The sequence below is a fragment of the Pteropus medius genome, unplaced genomic scaffold (genome assembly GCF_902729225.1).
Source record: "Pteropus medius unplaced genomic scaffold, Ma_sr-lr_union100, whole genome shotgun sequence".
Lineage (NCBI taxonomy): Eukaryota > Metazoa > Chordata > Mammalia > Chiroptera > Pteropodidae > Pteropus > Pteropus medius.
In genome coordinates, this window is record NW_024344378.1 from 18,696,463 (window position 1) to 18,716,109 (window position 19,647).

Consider the following 19,647-nt stretch of genomic DNA (forward strand, 5'->3'; position numbering starts at 1 on the left):
GTGAACATAAGGTTTCCCAAGATGACCTAAAATCCTGATCATAGCTCAGATTTCCTGATATATTTTTTAAACTTTAAAAAAAATTTTTGATATAATAAACATATGTAAAAGTGCATAAAACACAAATGTATAATAGCTCACTATACAACTTATCATCTAAAACAGAACTCATTTGAGATGAAAAATGGTTCTATTAATAATTAACCTAGTTTAAGGCTTAAACTGGGACAGTCCCAGGCAAAGATTATATTCACTTTATAATCATTTATAACAGTAAAGGAACCGCCCCTAGTCGAGCAAACCCCTAGGTATCCCTCTTGGATCATATGCCTCTCCTCCACCCTAGATGTAACCACCATCCTTACTGTTATAGTAATCATTTCCCTTTTTATTTCTATATTTTTAAATTTAGGAATTCCCCAAAAGAGAGAAAGGGCAAACCTTGTAATACAGTGGTACAGGGGTCAGAAGACCCAGTTCTAGTTTTGGCTCTAACCCTTAGATAGTACTCCCATCGTGCAAGTCATTTAAATATCCTTAGCCTTGGTTTTCTCTTCTGTAATGTTAGCAAAAATCAGCATCGTGAGGGGGTGCTAAGGGAGTTATTTTCAGTCACGAAATAACTTGGGGTATTCGACTCGGTTTATGAATCCTCATCACCATGAGAAATCACCATTTTTAGAGGGTTGCATGGACTTTGTGGGCTTCTGATACATTATTTAAAAGCGAAAATAAAAATATTTCCTTCACAACATTTCCCTGGTTAGATCCCATTGAAAGGAATAATAAGGTTAATAAGAAAAAGAAAATAAGGACAGTTAATAAAAGATTAACTACTAAGCCAAGAAGCCACACAAGTCCTTCTGCCCTTGCTGTGCAAACCTTTCCTCTTTAGCGACTTGACATTTTGAGGATTTGCTTTCCAGAGGATGCCCATTTAATATTCACAAAGAAAGTTATGTGATGGAAGCTTGTTAACTCTGAGAACAGAGAATAAACTGTCCAAGCCACCTCACCTGACACAATTAGGCTCTGAGTCATATGTCAAATTACCATAAGCAGCTCCAGCACTCTCTGTGTCCCCCCTGAGACATCCCTGCAAAGCTCCAGGTGACTTTTTTGGCTTCTGCTTGTAATAAATTAAATATGTAAGTCAGAGGCATAGATTAAGCCATCGACCTTCCATCATTTGAACTATAATAAAATTTTTTTAAAAACCTCACTTATAACTCTGATAAAACCGTGCTAACTCTAGTCCGAGAACAGGGCCACGAACTCAAAAGATTAATGAAGTTGACTGGGCAGGGATGATAGAAAAGGGACACGCCCTGCCTGACGGGAGAACCGTTACTAACCCTGGCCATGACAGCTGTGGCCGAAATGCGGGCTCAATGATGCCAGCATTTCCAATTTTTTAAGAGAAGTCAGAAATTCATATTTCATGTAAAATCTTCTGATTTATAAATGTGTGCAACTAATTCAGTTTTAAAAATTCTGTTATTGATCTGGAATCTAGACCCTTAAATCTGTTTCTAAGCCTGGAAGGGAACTTAGAGTAATGAGTTCAACACCCTCATTTTACAGATGGGAAAAGTGAATCCTAAACTAAACAACTGATTTTCCTACAGGCAGGTAATGAGTTCGGCAGCAGAGCCAGGTCTAGAAAGATCTGCATCCTGCCTGACTTTTCATTCCATGAATGAGAAAGTTAATGGCTTTAGGCCTAAGGGATTTTTTTTGTTGTTGTTGGTTTGTTTTTTTGTGCTAAACTTTTTATTTTATATTTTCTTTTCTGTTTTTATTTTTATGGTGACATTGGTTAACAAAATCCAATAAGTTTCGGCTGTACACTTTAACAGTAAGGCATGTATATGTTTACACTGTGTGTTCACCTCCCATAGTTAGATTTCTTTCTGCAAATTTGACACATATTTGACCCCCTTTATCCCATCTATCTTCCCCCTCCCTCTTCCCCTCTGGTAACCACTAGTCTATTGACCATAAGTCTCTGTTTGTTTGTCCTGTTCATTTGTTGCTTTTAGGTTTATATCCCACATATAAGTGATGTGATGTTCAACTTTTTCTGTCTGGCTTATTTCACTTAGCATGATTATCTCGAGGTCCATCTATGTTGTCGCAAATGGCAATATTTCATCTCTTCTTAGGCTAAGTAATATTCCATTGTATATAAGCCTAGTTTTAACAGTTAGTAGATCCAAGTCTGGCTTACAGCGCACCCAGAACATTATCAGTTTATCATTTGTTTTTATTCTTTCTGGCTTCTGGACAACGTATGTGAGGCATTGTGCTATTATATGAGGCCATAGAGTAGTATAAGGGCAGGGCGTTTTTGTTCTAAATTGATTTCCCCCTCACCTGGAGCATAGCACTGCCGCATGGCTCTACCACATGAAAGGAGGGGCTAGCATGTTCCTGTAGGGGAACAGGATGGTCGTCAGTCCAAGACAAGCAAGGCTCACTCAGCAGGAGAAGACTAAGTACAAAACTTACATTCACATAACACTCCCATTAACCTCAGTGGGAGTTGTGCTTACAGGAATTGCAGGATCAGCAGTTGAATGGAGACTGGAATGAAGCCGTAAAGCTCAAGTCATAGGTTATTATTAGGATTGTTTAATTCTAGCCTCATATTTGCAAAAGATTTCATTTTTATAATTGAGTGAGATCTCTTTTACAGACACTTAGGGTAGAGTCTTCAAAGGAACCCTTGTTTAGACTCAAATTGTGTGCGGTTGAAGAAACTTGGCAAATTGCAGAAGTTAGGATAGGTGCCAATGAAGTTTAGAAAATATGCTTAGCTATTTTTGTCCCATTGGCCCACAGGGTTCATAATATTCCATTGTTAGTGATCTGTGCCTAGGATAGTACCTCGTACACTTAAGTATGTATTTAATTAATATTTAGTGAGAAAATGAAATAATGGATGGATAGGTTCACGATCCTTGTCAAACTGATTTAGCGGATCTCCCAACCTAATAAGGCAGAATTAGTGACTACTTTAGCTGCTTCCTTGGAGCCATCCAAGGAAAGAATCCGAGGAGCAGGTTCTGCTGCTATTTTGGCACAGACCCACACCTGTTTTAGCTATGCAAGGCTGGAGGTGCTAGAGGTGGAAATGGGGGTCCCTGTTCAGGCTATTGCAGGGCCCTTTTAAGTAACCTGAAAAGCCTCGGCAGGCTTCCATGATTTTTAAATAAATCACCCCCTGCCCCACGATAATGGACTGAAAATACTGTATTTGATATAATAATCAATTAAGAGAAAAATCTGCTGCTTGAACTCTTAAAGTTCAGTATCTTTTGAAAAGGCTTATGACTAGGGAAGAATTAGGCCCCATTTTTGTGTCTCTGCTGTTAGGGAACATGTTAAAATGCATAAAGTGATGGCAAAAGGTTAAGAAGTGTATAATCTAGGTTCTAGGTAAATGGATAGTTGCCATAATTCTTTAAAACTTTTCTGTATATTTGAAAAAGCTGTCATAACAAAACATTGGGGGGAAAGTTGCCTGCTGTCAAAAGAGCTACAGGCAGCCTCCTCAACCACGCTCTGACAGCAAAAGAGGCACTAGTCTTCAGCTGGTCCTGACATCACATACCGGTAAGAACCATCTAGATCTAAACTAATAATAATCTAAATAAGGTACCACGTGTTCTTCAAGAAATTTCACACTGTCGAGGGAACAAAAGCACAGAGATGTTAAATGATGTTCTCAAGGCCAAAATGCTAAGCAGCAGAGTTGAGAGGGGGGGAAAAATACGTTTGGCATCAATTTTTAGCTCTTAATCATCATTCCATATTGCCTCTCACTCTCGAAGGAGAGCTATCCTCTCTTATAAGGGTTTTACATTCCTAGTTGTATATTACACCTATTTTAAATATTTAAATAATTATTTATGGCATTTTTTTCTGGGCAAAACATATCCACTTTAATTTTATATTGTCTAATACATATCTTTTTTAGATTCTAAGTCAAATACAATTCTTACAATGTATATTTTTGTTGGAAAGTCATGTATAAAATACGTTATTAGGAAAAGAACAACGTGAATCTCTATATTCTGGCCCAATCTTATCATTCAGCATCTTTTTTGGGGAACTAAGAGCTCAGAATGACAAGTGAAAGGCTAATACCTCCTTCCCCTAAATTCAGAAGAGCTGATAAGCCAAATAATCAGAAAACCCTTTCTTCTCATCATTTCCTCTCTAGTAGGACAACCTTGAGCTCATGGATAGTGAAGTATGCTTAACCCCAGCTATACCATTCTAACTAATGCTGCCATTAAATTAGGTTATGACTGGGTAAATATTGAACTCTAAAATCAAGAAAGCACTGTTTTCTTGAACTCTAAATATTGAACGCTAAAATCAAGAAAGCACTGTTTAGAATCAGTGCTTAAAAGATATCACCCAGTCCTTCCTTTGGTCTGTAGTAGTAAGTCAGGGTCGAGCTGAATCCATTAGTAATCTGAGAATTTCTCCATTTTTAACAGCTGTGTTAAAAGAGAAGTCCATCTCTGTAGAATCCATCCTGATGTTTCACAAGGCCTAAACATTCTCATACCCCTAATAAAAAAAAAAATCTCTTGGGCCATGCCAGTTCCCCCTGGTGTTTGCGCACTGAACTCAGGGCAACTGGCTGAAATTTTCTAATTAAAACTCTTCATTACTTGAAGGTTGTTACTAAGAAATTAACTAGCAACTTCCCATGGCAAGGAGCATCTTTCCATGTCCTCCAACGAAGTCTTCAAGTACAACTGGACTTCAGTTTATTTAATCATACTTGAAATCCTCCTTAATGTTCTTAATTTCTAATGATGTAATCTGCCTGGCAATATTCCTTAATCTTCTTTAACTATGAAAACTAGAACTAAATCTAATACTTTCCTAAGGTACCTTATAAAGGAAAAGAAAACCCAGCAATCTCCCAGCTCTTCTTTTAAAAATTATCAAACTCTTTTCTTGATCTGGTTAGAATTTACTATAGTAATCATTATGTTGCTATTTATTAGGATGACCTGAGGTCAAAAAATTTGCTAATTATTCATTACTTTTCTACATTCAATTTTTAAAAAGTATTTGGTTTAAAAGATCAGTTAAGAGCACTCCTACCAAATTTCTTTTGGCATGATTAGCACAATTTCAGTAGAAACTTTGTTTAATGATCAAACATGCTAAAAAGTCTAAAAGTTGCTATGCAGGTCAGAATGAAGATGTTTTTCCTGAGACTCTGCCAAGTCTCACTTCTGAGGCCTTTCTTGCCCCAGTGGTCAAGACTGCTTTTCAGTTCCATTTATGACCACTAGGTGGCACCAGAACATTGACTTAGTTGAGAGAGAAAAATTGCTTAACAAGTCCTTAGGTGATTGCTGTGAATCCTTCATTAATATCTTCTAAAATTAATTCATTTCTTTTTATCAGTGATCTAGAATGTGGTGGCTTTTTGCCATTTATCCTTTCTTATGGTCTGTGTCACAGGGAAGAGCAGGTTAAATGACATGTGTAACTCATTCCTTAGCCTCCAGCCCAATGTCTTCAGGCTAGCTATAGTTTTAGCAGCTATTTTTGTGTGTCACGGCAGCCTCTAGCAACACTGGGGGAACATCTGGACTTCATATTGTCAGACTCTTCTGCAAGCTTGAATGGATCAGTGATTAGAATCTGTCAAAAGGCAAATAAAAATGAAAGGACAAGTTAAAGGTATTTTGGTTTAATTTAATGGATTTACATAGAAGGGAGATAAAATTTTACAGTTGCTTGGGGTCCTGGGAGTTGCATCAGCCATTCAGTTATAAAAGTGGCTGCCTTTCTCTGAAGATTTTAATCAAGTTATTCTTTTGGAACTGAGATAGTTACATGCTGAAACTTCTTCCCATCCCGTACTCTAACCTCCAGAAACACATGTGCAAGACAAGGTAAAGCCCAGATACCAGGGCCATCATTAGCAATCGCCGATGTTAAGATGTTGAGATTGCCAATAGCCAGCAAGATCTCAGCGCGTAGTGAGTGGAGTTTTCAAAAGAAAAGATGGCAGTCTTTACTTTTCCTCCTGCCATCTCCAAATGGGATGCCTCAAACAGCAGTGACAGTGGGGCCAATGAAAAACCAGGCACGAAGGTAAGAAATCAAGAGCATGAACAAGCCACCTTAAGTAATGAAAATGAATTCATTAAACATATATTTATACTCTTACTATTTGTTGGTCTCTGCAAACAGAGGGGTATACAAGAGAAGCACAGACTCTACGTTTATGAATGACAGTCCATGGCCCATTCCCTTTAACTGAAATAACTTACTGATGGCCTTGGCCTCTATAACCCTCAGTTTCCACCTCTCTAGAATGAAGAAATCTGCCTGGATCTGGGCTTCCTAACAGGCAGATGAGCATCCAACAGGGACTCCCCAAGCCTAAAAGAGGGCTGGTGATGCCGGCTGGCGATGCCAGGCCTTCACATTCATTGTATTTCTTCTTCTCAATGCACTGGAATTCCTGGTCAGAAGAGTTAGCTTCTCCTCTTCTTTACCCAGGAAAATGATTTTCTTTACTCTTCTTCCCACTCCACATCCTTTCTACTAATAGAAGATAGAGATATTAAATCACTTCCAAATGTATCCTCCCAGCCCTAAAAAAGATCTCAAGACTTAAAAGAAATAAAAGGTGAGACATCAATAAGCAGTCCTTTCCAGCACCAAAATCCTGTGATTCTATGACAAGTACAAATACGGAGAGGTAGTACAGCATACTGGGCAAGAATATCAGCTCTGGAAAAATACGTGGGTTCAAATTCATCACTTTCGAGCTGTGTGACCTTAGATTAGTAAATCAATCTCTCTGAGCCTCTATTTCTTCATCTATAAAATGAGGATAATAAGATTTATTGTGAAGACTAAATGACATGGTGCCTTAGACATAGTACCTGTTCAATAGAGGTCCCCTGTATCACTACTACTGTTGCTTGCGTCATGTGTTTCTACCACTACTATTAATTGAAGCCAGACAATACATAGCATGAATCCTAGTCATGTCACTTCAGATGGTACAGTGTTACGATAATATGGTTTTTAATGGCAAAATATACATTGCTTGTCAGGATTTTAAAAGGAGGAGGAGGAGAGAGAAGAAAGAAGAGAAAAAGAAGGACTCTCGAGACAGTCATCATGGAGTCAGTCCTCAAAAGAGACTTCATCTTTCATTCCTCTCTCTCTCTTGCAACAACCAATGGGAAGATGGAAGTACGAGCACGTCCCTGCACGCTGCCTGTCTGCACTGTACTTGAGGGTTTATCATAAAAGTCTGCCATAAAAAAGATATAAGCATCCTCCCCCAAGGGCACAAGGGCATATTTCTAGGACATACCAGCTGTTTCATCCTTTAAATCTTCCTTCAGTGTCAGTTATTCCTATTTCAAGAACTTGGAACTGCTCTAAAGACATTGGCACATCTGCAGGCTGAAAAAAATAAGGCAGAATAGAAGGGGGACTGTTGGGGTAAACCAATTCGAATACATATAATGTTACAATCCATATCTGAGGTTTCAAGAATCATCCACTGGGGGTCTTAGAACATATCCCTCTTGGATAAGTGGTGGGGGGGACCGCCATATAGGTAAATGTATAATATTCACATGGAACAGGTCTTTCTAATCATAACATCAAAAGCAGAAACTATAAAGGAAATTACTACACAAAAATTGAAACTGTCTATCCAGGGAAAAAAGCAAATCAAAGATAAAAGACATACTGAGAAACATATAATAGACAGTATATATTGCAACATATAATAGACAATTTCTTAAAGAGCAATAAAAAAGTAAATATCGCTCTAATGGAAAATGGTTAAAGGAATCATATAGGAAGTTCACAATAGATGAAATATAATTAGTCAATAGATATATCAAAAAGTTCAATATAAGCAAAACAAAACAACAAATTATTTTCTGCCTATCAGACAAGGAAAGATTTTTTAAAAGAATACTTAATATTATTAGTAAGAGTACAGGGAAAAGTTATTCTCATACATTGTGAGTAGGCATATAGACTGGTACAATCTCCCTGGAGGGCAATTTGACTATCTCTGTTAAAAGATTTAAAAATAGGTATGTTTAATTTGAATAATTTTTTTCCAAGTAGCTCTTAACCTTTTTTGTATCTGGACCTCTCTGAGAATCTGATGAAAGTAATAGACCCCTTCCTGAGAAAATACACACATACACATATAATTTTAAGGAGTTCACGGATGCTCAAATGTCCGTTCACAGATGCAGCAAGTCAGGAATCTCTGATTTACTGTCAGAATTGAAAAAATGAAGTTATGAAATTAATTCAAATAATTTTATAGATACGAATATGCTAGAAATAATTTATGATGACCAACTAAAAGAATAATGATCTGTTTCTTGCCTTAGCGGTCTGTGGCAAGCATAGTGACTTTTTAAATGGTTCTCTGAGGGTCGAGAATTGAAAACAAGCCTTTGATTCTAAAGCAACTTCTCTCCAATTGGTCTGATCAGAAGATCTTGGTCAGATGGTGAATTCTTCAGATTGCTGCTGTTTCCTTGTTCACTTTGACAATTTCTCCCACCTGAAAGGTGCATGAAAAACACATTTTAAGAAATGCCACTTTAGCCTCAATACAAGAAAAACACCCAGAAGTTTTACTATTGAGTGGCATTTCAGGATAAAAGACAACACTTTCTGACATGGAATTCACTCGTGTTCAGACCTAGCTGTCAGTTTCATGCTTATTTCTGGATAGAACTGACTAGTGTCATAATCAGCAAGAAAGGACACTCATTGCTGCTCAGAGGCAACTATAGAAATCCACTGCTCTCTGAGCTTCACCTTATTCATCACTAAAATGAGGGCTTTGGACTAGTGGTTTTTAAAGTGTATTTCCATTAGTCCCAGGGTGCCTGGGAAGTGTGTAAGGGGCCCATGCCTTGGGAACCAGGAGTGAGCACAGGAGATTCTGATCTATACAACCCCTGCTCTGATCAGATAAACTCTGCTTTTATCCCTTCATATATTGAGGTTATGTAAAGCAATGCTTGACACAGAGTAAATACTGTTTTAAATAAGACTTTGCTTTAAAAAATAATTTAGCTATTAAAAATGTTTTTTTGAAAGCCACTAGGCCAGAGCAATGGGTTCAAAAGCCCTTCCCTCTCCAATTCTGTGACTCTTTTGGATCAGGCAGTACATCATGGGGCAGTGTATTGGTGAAAAGCATTAATGGGTTCACTGCACCAGGAAGTATTTAAGAAATTTGAAGATGTTATCTGAACAAAAAAAAAATGAAGGAAATAGAAAATCCTCTCATCTTGGAAAAAAAATAACTCAGTATCTTCTCTTTACTGAGTTCCCATGTACGAATGTATGTACAAATGTTTTGTTACATTACTGCTAACCTTTATAAAAATTCTGCAAAGTAGATATTATCCCTGCTTTTACACTGGAGCAAATTGTATCTCGAAGAATTCTGGTTACTTATTCAAGTTGACCCAAGTAATAAATAATAGAGCCAGAATTCGAAACCAGGTATCTGATTCCAAAGCCTGCACTTTTCCATTTTAAGGAAACAAAACCTACTCTACAAAGAACAGTAGAAATGTCACCACTAAATGTGTCACCATTAAACACAACAATTCCTTAATTCTGTGATACAATTAAACAACTGAAATACTATTATGCAGTACTCTGATTTTTTTTCCATTCTGCTTTTCTATAATTCTATTAATCTGATGTCTGAATGATGCTTTTCATAAAACAAATAAAATTTCTCAGGTGTGGTAATGGTATTGTGGCTACTCAGGAGAATATTCTCAGGAGATGCATGCTGAAATATTTAAAGGTAAAATATCATAGTATCTGCAACTTACTTTCAATGGTTCAGCGCGCGCGCGCGCACACACACACACACACACACACACACCCAAAAAGTGAGAAGCAATGCAAGGTTAAGAAAAGGTACTTGGAGTAAGGATAAAAACAGAAGTCATGAAATTTTTATTTACCTTAAATGTGAAATTTGCATCAAATATTGGTTCTTTTTATGTCCTGTGAGTCCTCCATTGTAAATAACTTGGCATCTTTTGTCTGGTCCTGTCTCAGAGAGCTTGAAGAGGCAAAATGTTCAGAAACAGAATGATGGTCACCTAAAAACAGAATTCTCATGGTTCATCTTTAGCACTCGAACAGCTATTGGGTTGTTCAGCAGATGAAGAGCATACATATTATAAAGATGATTTTCTTCTTTACATGCCATCAATTATCTTTCTAGGCACCTCATTCCATTTACTGAATAACTTCAAAGTGCATTATTAAATACCAAATTTTAGGAGATTGCCATTAAACAGGAGATAAACATGGAAGTTTCCAGATGACACAGTCTCCTTCAATGAGACTCAGTAGACATTTGCTAATCACTAAATCTGAACCATTCAGGGTATAATTATAATATTCCCTGCTGTTGTTTCTTACCGATCACTCTTTCTAGTTCCTCGTTGTGAATCATAATGAGACTGGCAGTGACCAAACGTGGAAGGCAGAACCTAGATTTGGGGGCAAGGATGACAAGGTCCTTCCAGTACAAAGTATCACCTAGGCACTCACCTAAAAATAGAAAAATTACAGACCAATCAATACAACTAGGTATTCAGGGAATTACTCTTCTACATAATTGATTAGGATATGGTATTAGTTAAAACATAGGTCCTAGAAATAGAGGATCACCTGAATGTCCCCCCAAAGTCCAGAAAGTCAAGGTTAAAATTGAGTATGCTAGCTAATGATCTCTAGGAACCATTCTTCAGGACAGTCACCAATGTAGCGGTCCTATCCAGCTGCAATCATAATATTCATGTATGTATTAGGTCACATTCTAGAAAGTACTATACTATGTAAGTAAAAAGGCATAAAAGAGAAATTACAAAATAGCTTGTTAGCTCCAGATTAATATCATAATGATCGGCTATTAAAACAACTATTAATGTTCATGAGGCATTTTACAGTTTTTTTATTACATCAACAAATTATAAACAATCTAAGTGATCAATGATAAAGAAATGGTCAAATAAAGTATAGGTCTGGTTGTATAACACAAACATTTAAAGCATATTTAAAATTTTCTAGGCTTAGGAAATATGCAAAATAAAATTAGAATGCTAAGTTCTATAAAAACCATGCCCCAATTTTATTACACACACACAGAAAGAAAAACTAAAAGGATATGTATTAAAATGTTAAAGAGGTTATTGCTGGGCTATATGATTAGTTGCAATTTCTTTTTTTTTTTTTTGATTTTCCAACATTTTAACAATATTCATTTATTATTGTATAATAAGAAAGAAGTTAATATAATTTATTTTAAAAATAAGCACTTTTTGTTTATAGCCATGCCACCCTAAACATGCCTGATCCCGGCTGATCTCAGAAGCTAAGCAGGGTCCGGCCTGGTTAGTACTTGGATGGGAGACTCCCTTGGAAGACCAGGTGCTGTAGGTGTAATTAATAAATAAATAATAAATAAATAAATAAATAAATTGTTTAATTAAATAAAAAGAAGAACTTTTGATTTCATAGTCAGACTGACCACACATATGCATTTATCTCCTCGACTTCCAGAGACTCCATTATAATGACGATAAAGGAATAAACAACACAATAATGATGAGAACATAAGGCGGTGAAGGGGACATCAGTTTTGGAACAGTTGCTCTCATTTCCACACTACAGCTTTCCAAGTATTTTTCACATCATTATCCCATCTAATCTTTATAAAAGCCTATAAGCAGATTGTAGTATAATCTACATTTGACAATTTAGAAAACAGTGACTCAAAGAGATTAATTATATTGTCTAAGGTCACACCACTTTTTGAGTGGCAGGGGATGGGACCTAGGCCTCCTGACCTAATCCATGTGTTCCCATGTCACAAAGCCTCATCCTGGATGTTAGCAGAATGGAGCTCTGTATGGGAACAAGTATCTGCCTTAAAATAAAACACAGCAAAACAAAAAAACGCCTCCCCATAAGACTGTGTGTCCTGATCTCTTCTGGCAATTCAAGGTTAGCATAGACGTCACTAAAGTATAGCTCCCCACCATGCTGACATAGCAGAATTAGTCCTAACAAGGTTAAGGATTACATTCGTCCCCGATAGCAAAGAAAGGAATGAGGCGATAAAGTCAATTTTAAAAACCAGGGAAAGTGCCTGAGCTGACCCTTTGTGAAGAAATAATCAGCTGCCTTCCTAGTTAGAATCAACAGCCAAGTGCCAAGATTTTTTTTTAGTGCCCTACCTGATAGGTAGGAAAACAGCTTTACAAGAGAAAAAAACTTCACAACACTCAGGTTACCTAAATTTTGAGCCAATAAATCTGAACCAAATGCAGACCCCAGGTTGTTGTATAACTAACAGAAGTAAATAGTATTCATAACTTCTTCTCCTTTAAAAATTATATAACTTTTGGTATGCTGTTATTTACTTTTATAATAACATTTTTTTCAATATTGTCCTTAAAATCTCAGGCATATGAGTGAGCAGGAATTTTAAGATTTTATTAAACTAATTTCAAGAGTATGGAGGTTTAGTTTCTACAATAATGTCTTTTACAAATACATCTTGGTGAAGACAGTGAGCTAGTCTACAAAATGCCATACTAATTTAAGCATTATTAAATCATTTCTATATAGATATTCTTATTTGATCTCTACGAGGACCCTATAAACTAAAACTCTCAGAATATCTTCTATCATGAAGATACACATCTCACGCATATGGAGGGTGGGGAGCCCCTGCACATTTTCTTTTCAGAAGGCAGTTAATTTAAAGTTCCATCTTTAACTTCCCAAAGATCCGGAATCTTGATAGATATGAAACAAATAGCCCTGAGAAACACTGTACAAGCTATAAGAGTATATTTATAGCAACCTTGAGTAGTCAGTCTAAGGTTTCTGCTGCTCTGTATATGCATTCTAGGATCATGCACAGCAGCAAACAGGAGACAAAATAAAACAAATATCTTAACATCCAATAAAACACCATTCGGTCTAAAATAAAAAGAAAATGTCAAGCAAATCTGCACACTACTTGGAGATCTTCAAATTCTTTTAGTCCCTAAAGATTGCTCCACTATTTTTTCAAAGCTATACCATTCTTCCTGCCTCCCTCCTCTCTTCCCCAACTCAACGTTTTCTCAAGACGAAGGAGATGGACAGAGTGTTTAAAATCTCAATAAATCGTTAGCAAGTTTGACTGTGCAGAAAAAATATCAGGCATGCTTATTTGTTTCTGCCTGATGTTCACCATGCAACAAAATGACCTGAGATCAGATGTATGTCTACTGCACAAGGCATTTCTTATGCCACATGTAAACAAGCTAAGTTGCTCAAGGCGGTTTATTAAGATGGTCACTTGGGCATGATTTGGCAACAAATTGAAGAAAAAAGAGAAACACGGACTCCTGTAATTTTCTATGAAAATAATATGAAACGTAACAAGTCAGTGTATATTGTATGAGCAGACTCAATGATCTTGCTGGACTTTGGGGCTCACTGGTGTATGGTTAAGTTCAAAATAAGTTCTCTCTTGGGCTAGTGCGTTCTGCAGCCATGGGCTACGAGCAGCTCAAATCAGCTCCTTCCCTTTATTAAGTCATGCTAAGTTTAGTTTAAAACCCTAAATGAGAATCGGTTCAGCAAAACGTGGTGACATTTGTGTGTTCAATAGGAAATGGGCTATATTCATAACAGTAAGGATAGGGACCTACATAACAACATCATAACTCTCATTTGTTTTTTTCATAACTCTCATTTTTGATTCCAGTCTCTCTCAGCTTCTCTGTGTAGCCATTGGGTACCTGGAAGCCATGTTTTTCCATGTGATATTCAATATCTTTTAGCCACTTCTACCTAAGGGAAGAAAAATATAGATTTGATAATCAACATTTTAAAAAATACACTACATTTCCCCTAAAATTTTCCTTTCACCAATGGAATATACTTCCCTCAGACTCTTTTGGGTAAGTATTCAAGGTTACTCTGGGCATGTAGGATATACTGCAGCCTGGGACAATTCATTGGGGCATAATCTCCCTGCTTGAATAAGCTCTTCATTCATTAACAAAATCTTGCTGGATCGATGGCAGAAGGAAGGAAAAGCTCAAACTCCACTGGGTCATTAAGATATTCATATATCAGATCAAACCTCTTGACTCTGTTCTCCCAGAAGAGCCCGTAACTGTCAAAGTTCACAGTTTCCAAGGCAGAGAGCACTAGTGGCCCAAACGAGCACGGCGTCTAGCAGCCTTCTTTAGTTCTCCTTGAAGAGTCACAGAGGAAACTTTATCTCTAAAAGGATGCTTTTGAGAATTTTTTCCTCTTTATCCTCCAAATCGTTGCCTCGCCTGACCGTTTCTCATGTCTATTCCAGTGACATGTCCCCTCTCACCAACCATCTGACTAAATGTACAGCAATCTCTGCCACTTGACTACCCAAGTCCAAAATCTAACAGTTTTCCAGACACTCAGGGATAACCAGACCACAGCCATAATACCTGGGAAATAGAAAATACATATACGCGTACTGTTTTCCCTTCTGGAGACTAGAAGATGAGGAACCACTAAATCTTATAAATCCTTTTTCCCTCCCTCCTTTTCTTCCTTCCTTCCTCCCTTCCTTCCTTCCATCATTCAGTCAATTTTGATTTAAGTGTTTTATCTCCTCCACTAAACTGGAAGCTCCATTAAGGCTGGGACTCTGACTGCTTTGCTTACCACTGTGTTGTTGGGCACTCTGCCAGGTACTAAGACAAATAAGCCACCTAAAATATTTGTTGAATAAATACATTTAGGCATTAGCTGAGTATCTAATGCAGGTCCAGGACTGTGCTAGTTATTGCAGAAAAAAATGTAAGACAAAATTTCTGTCCCTTAGGTGTACTTAACCTGGGTGGTAAAACATGAGCACAGAAACATTTCCCGTGATTTATTGACAAACTAAGTGGCACAGGTAGTAAGCGTTATAGTGGTTTGGGGAAGGGGGTGCTCGAGGATTGGAGAAAGCTTCACAGAGTAGGTAGGACCTCAGCGAAGTGCTGGATGGGCAGGATTTGGAAGGTAGAAAGGAGGAGGAAGGCATTCCAGATTGATAACTGCATGCTGGGCAGGTAAAAGTCATCCTGGCAGTTCTGATGACAGGAGGAAGGGAAAGGCCTGGCTAGAGGAGTATGGTGTATCAGAGGGAGCCAAGGTTGGTTAGGAAGAAAAAGCCAAATTGCTGGCCCGTCTTGAATGTCAGGTCCAAGGAGTGTGAGTAAAGGGTGGAGGGGGAGTCATTGAAAGTTCTTTAGCAGAGCAGAAGATGGTCAGTGCTGTGATTATCAGTTCTGGTAGACAAGGAGGGTCAGATGGATTGGAGGAGACAGGTTAATTCCTAGTAAGCAGCATCACTATCTTTTGAGAAAGCTGTTATCTGGGGTCTTCATGGGGGCAGCGCAGAGCACTCTTCCTCAAGGCTACTTCCTCTCATGTCCATTCTGCAGAACTTCCCAGATGTGCTTGGGGGTCTATGGGCCTGGCTGCAGTGACACAAGCATTGGCCTAGAGGTCCGCTGATTTCTTCAGCATCTGCCCATCGAAGGTCTGACCCAGGAGGCACAGGTGGGGTGAGTCGAGGAGAGAAATGCTGACGCCGGTGTCAGCAGGCCCACCCATCCAAACCTCCCTGAAAAGCTCTAAGCCCAGACTCTACCCTGCCCTCGTCCCAGAGGTGCTGGGGGGCAGAGGCACTGCCTGGGCTCTCTTAGGCCTAGGGCTCCCATCCGGCCGAGGTTGTATCTTTGGCCATTCTCTACTGCTCTCACCTGCCTGCAAGTCCTTTCCGATTGGGCTTTGGGTGAGTCGCTGGGTGCAGGGCGGCCACTGCATAGAGTGGGGGAAAGGGAGCTGAAAGGAGAGGGTGCCGAGCACAGGCTTGGGGCAGGGGAGCACCGGGATAGACACGCAGCAGGCCCAGAGACTTAGAGGTGGTGGTGGAGGAGGGGGTCAGGGAAAGGGGCTGGGGGCCTGCGCGGAAGGCGAGGGGTGGCACACTCACTGTCCCCTGGACCTCCCGACTCCGACACTCGAGTCCCCCAAGTCGGCTCCCGAGGCTGAGTGCGCCCAAGGCCCAACCCCAGGGCAGGCAGCCCTGAGCCCAGCGGGCTTCCAAGGCAGCATGCAGCCTCCGCCTGCCAGATGTGCCTCGGGGCTGTAGAAACCCTCCAGCTCTTCCACGCCTACGCAGCAGCGCAGTAACCTCGAGCTCTGACCCACCCGGGCCCAATGTCATCTTGGATGTCTTTAGTCTTTCCAACCAGGAAGAGGCTATTGCAATTAATTACAATCATCCTTTATTGCTCACTGTGATTTTCATTTTATAAATCTTATTCTGACTGAAATGAATACCCCCATATGTACTGATTTTTGCCCGTTTGGGGAACGATATCACCTTTTCTCCACCTATTTTTTAAAGTCAGGTTTATTGATATAATTTACATTCAGTAAAATTCACCTTTTTTTAGTGTGTGTTTCTGTAAATTCTGACCAACATATACATGGCCACCATCAAGACTTAGAATAGTCCTCTCTCCCCAAAAAGTTTCTTCTTGTCCCTTTGTACTAAAAGCCCTGCTGTTGAGGAAAGACTGTCCAACCCTATAGAAAAGTTTTATAACAGTTTATTTGAGCCAAGTTTTTGAGGACATGTCCCAAAGCAAGACGATGGATTAAGAAAATGCTCTGGGGCAGGTGTCCCCAAACCCTGGGCCACAGACCGGTCAGTGGCCTGTTAGAAACCTGACCACACAGCAGGAGGTGAGAGGCAGGTGAGCATGAGAGAAGCTTCATCTATATTTGTAGCCGCCTTCCAGCGCTAGCATCACCACCTCAGCTCTACCTCAGATCAGCAGGCATTAGATTCTCACAGGAGCACCCATCCCTGGTGCCAAAAAGGTTGGGGACCACTGCTCTGGAGAATGGCAGTTTTGAGTTCCTTGTATGCATTTAGAATCAAAGGAGAAACATAAAGAAAGTACATGAAATCCATTGGTGGTAGATTAAAAAGGCAGGAGAAAGCAAAGCAGGGAAATCTCTAGAATTGGGTAAAAAGCAAAATGGAGAAACATACTTCTTTTACATTGGTGGGTACAGGATAGTTAATATAGAGATGGTATGCGGGCAACAAGATAACAATGAGGGGTTCTGTGGTCTCATGCTCTGGTGTCTGCAGTTCTGCCTTCAAGGACTCTAGAAAATTACTCTGACATTTCAAAGCTATGTTATCCTAGATGCCTAAGAACAATGGACAAGACTCCCTTAAGGCAAAGGTTGATCTTTGGTAAGGAAGCTATAGGCCTGGGAGTGAGTATCAGCTATGACCTGCCCATTTAGGAATTTATAATCAGGCAATCCTATGCGGTTACTTTCAGTCACTGAGCTTGTCAGGCCTGCCATGTGCCCCCCACCCCTAGCTTGTTAGGTTTATTACATAGCCCCTTTTGCATTCACACCAAAACAACCATACATCTGTTCTCCCTCCTTTTCCAGAATGTCATAGAGATGGAATCAATACTGTATCATTCTTAGTCAATTTTGAATTGTATTTAGGAAAGCAACTTCACTCAGTTCATTCTTACAATTTTTGGTCAATTCACTGTGTCTACTAGGTATTATCATTATATCTTGCAGAAAGTTGTATTTATTTATTTATCTTGTTCTTCCACCCTTGTATCTTATGTATCTTATTTCCTTTTGTGGTTTTAACAAGCATATCTGTTCATCAGGATAGTAAGGAAATATGGGGTTCCAAGTGAAAGGATATCTAAATGGAAGATTTACTAAATTATATTCATTTTTCAATCTCATCTACCAATAACAATCTTCCTGATGTCAATTAGTTGTTGTTAAATATTAATAGGTATTTTTACTTTCTTAACAAATTAAACCCATGGGGGAAAAAAAAAACTCTTATTGGAATATTTTTATAAGTTAGACTATTTCCAACTATAAAGTATGTAAAAATTAGTGTTTGGAAAGGTATCAGTTTTTTGGCAATCATGTAATGATGAAAACACTCCTAAATATTAGTTTTCTAAACACTCCCTCCATAAAATTTGTTCCTTTAGAAAAGCAGTCACTTTCCCACTCGTTGTTAAAATGGCATCTTTATCTTGAAGAGACATATTAATGGGAGTTAAGGAAAGGGCTTTATCGTTTTCACTTGTGCTTTGGCCTTATTATATTATCTCCAATCTGTGGTGATTCACAAGAATCATCTGATAAGCCTTAATCCACTTAAACCACACACACATAAACTTCAACAAAGCAAACCACCATCAACTTATATTGAGTGGTTCCCAGTTTTCCCTCCAGTATCTAATGTGCAAGGCTGATTCTGGACCAGATTGCTTGTGACTATCACTCACACTGATCGATCAGTGCCTCCGCCACAGTTTTTTGTTTTGTTTTGCTAAATGACAAGTATGCGATGTAGATCAGTATGCCACATAGTCCAAATTAGAGGTCTCATATCAAGCCATATTTTAAATAGTAGCAAAAGCTAATTTTCTCTTTTTTTTTTAAGATAAAAATAAACATATGTAGAAATTTTCATATTTTCTCTCCTTCCCTCCAAGGATTGTCTTATGCGTACCTCCCCACAATCCACCTTGGATGCTACCGGTTTTACAATACCAGGATAGTTCAGAAATGCAGATTTGGTTTCAGTACACAGAAGCAGAGCTTTCCAAAATGGTCAGCATCCCTAAGTAAAGGATGTTCTGGAGCAGGGGTCCCCAACCCCAACTTCCAGTCCCCAAATACCAGAAGCATTCAAACAGAAGCTAGATGTCTACTTGCCAGAGATGCAGAGCTAGGGCAAAGGGACTGAATTGAATTACTTACAAAATCCTTTCCTTTGTATTAAGTACTAAACATGACAGGTGAAACCCTTGTTCCTATTTATAAGGAAAGTAACAGAGCTAGACCAGTAGTCAAAAGACCTACTCAAGCTCGGTGACCTTGGGTAAGTCATTTCATCTCCCTGCTCATCTATAAAACCTGGGGCAAGAATTTAATCACCTTTGAGGTCCCATACAGCTCTAATACTCTGGGGGGTTTTGATTCTTCTTTACCAAATATTATATGTTGGTTCTTAAAACATACTCTTTAGAAAGAAATTTTTTAAAATTTTAAATTAGAAATAGAAGTTGAAATTTTTCGAGCGCCTCTTTGTATATTATAGTGATATTATAGTGATATATGACTTTGTTTTTTCTTATTAATATGTATTTCATAGCTATTATATAAACTTTGTAATTCTGGAATTTATCATTCTCCAAAATATTTCCTATTTTCTAAGATTTTATTAGGACTTTTCCATCTATGTACATAAATAAGAATCCCCTAAATTTCCTTATGTTATCTTTTTTTTTTCTTAATGAAACCCACATTAGTTAGGCAAATGAACTGAGTATCTTACTATCATTTTCTGTACTTTGGGAGTATATAGAAATGATTTCTTCTTTGACAATTTAGAAAAGTCTTGGGAAAGCCATACAAGCAAATGACATTTTAATTGGTTATTTTTGA

General features: G+C 38.4%; 1 protein-coding gene and 1 pseudogene across 1 annotated transcript; one reads left to right on the forward strand and one right to left on the reverse strand.

Moving 5' to 3' along the window:
• Window positions 1-4,941: 4,941 nt before the first annotated feature.
• AS3MT (arsenite methyltransferase) lies at window positions 4,942-16,828 on the reverse strand. Its single transcript, XM_039870903.1, is given in 15 exon segments — window positions 4,942-6,591; window positions 7,376-7,467; window positions 8,419-8,560; window positions 8,563-8,599; window positions 10,032-10,069; window positions 10,072-10,186; window positions 10,402-10,409; window positions 10,498-10,629; window positions 12,039-12,156; window positions 13,815-13,908; window positions 13,910-13,929; window positions 14,424-14,506; window positions 14,509-14,573; window positions 15,538-15,581; window positions 15,583-16,828. Coding segments are annotated over 13 exon segments (969 nt in total). The 5' UTR covers window positions 15,733-16,828; the 3' UTR covers window positions 4,942-6,591; window positions 7,376-7,467; window positions 8,419-8,495.
• On the forward strand, window positions 11,402-11,520 carry LOC120610008 (uncharacterized; annotated as a pseudogene).
• Window positions 16,829-19,647: the final 2,819 nt, after the last annotated feature.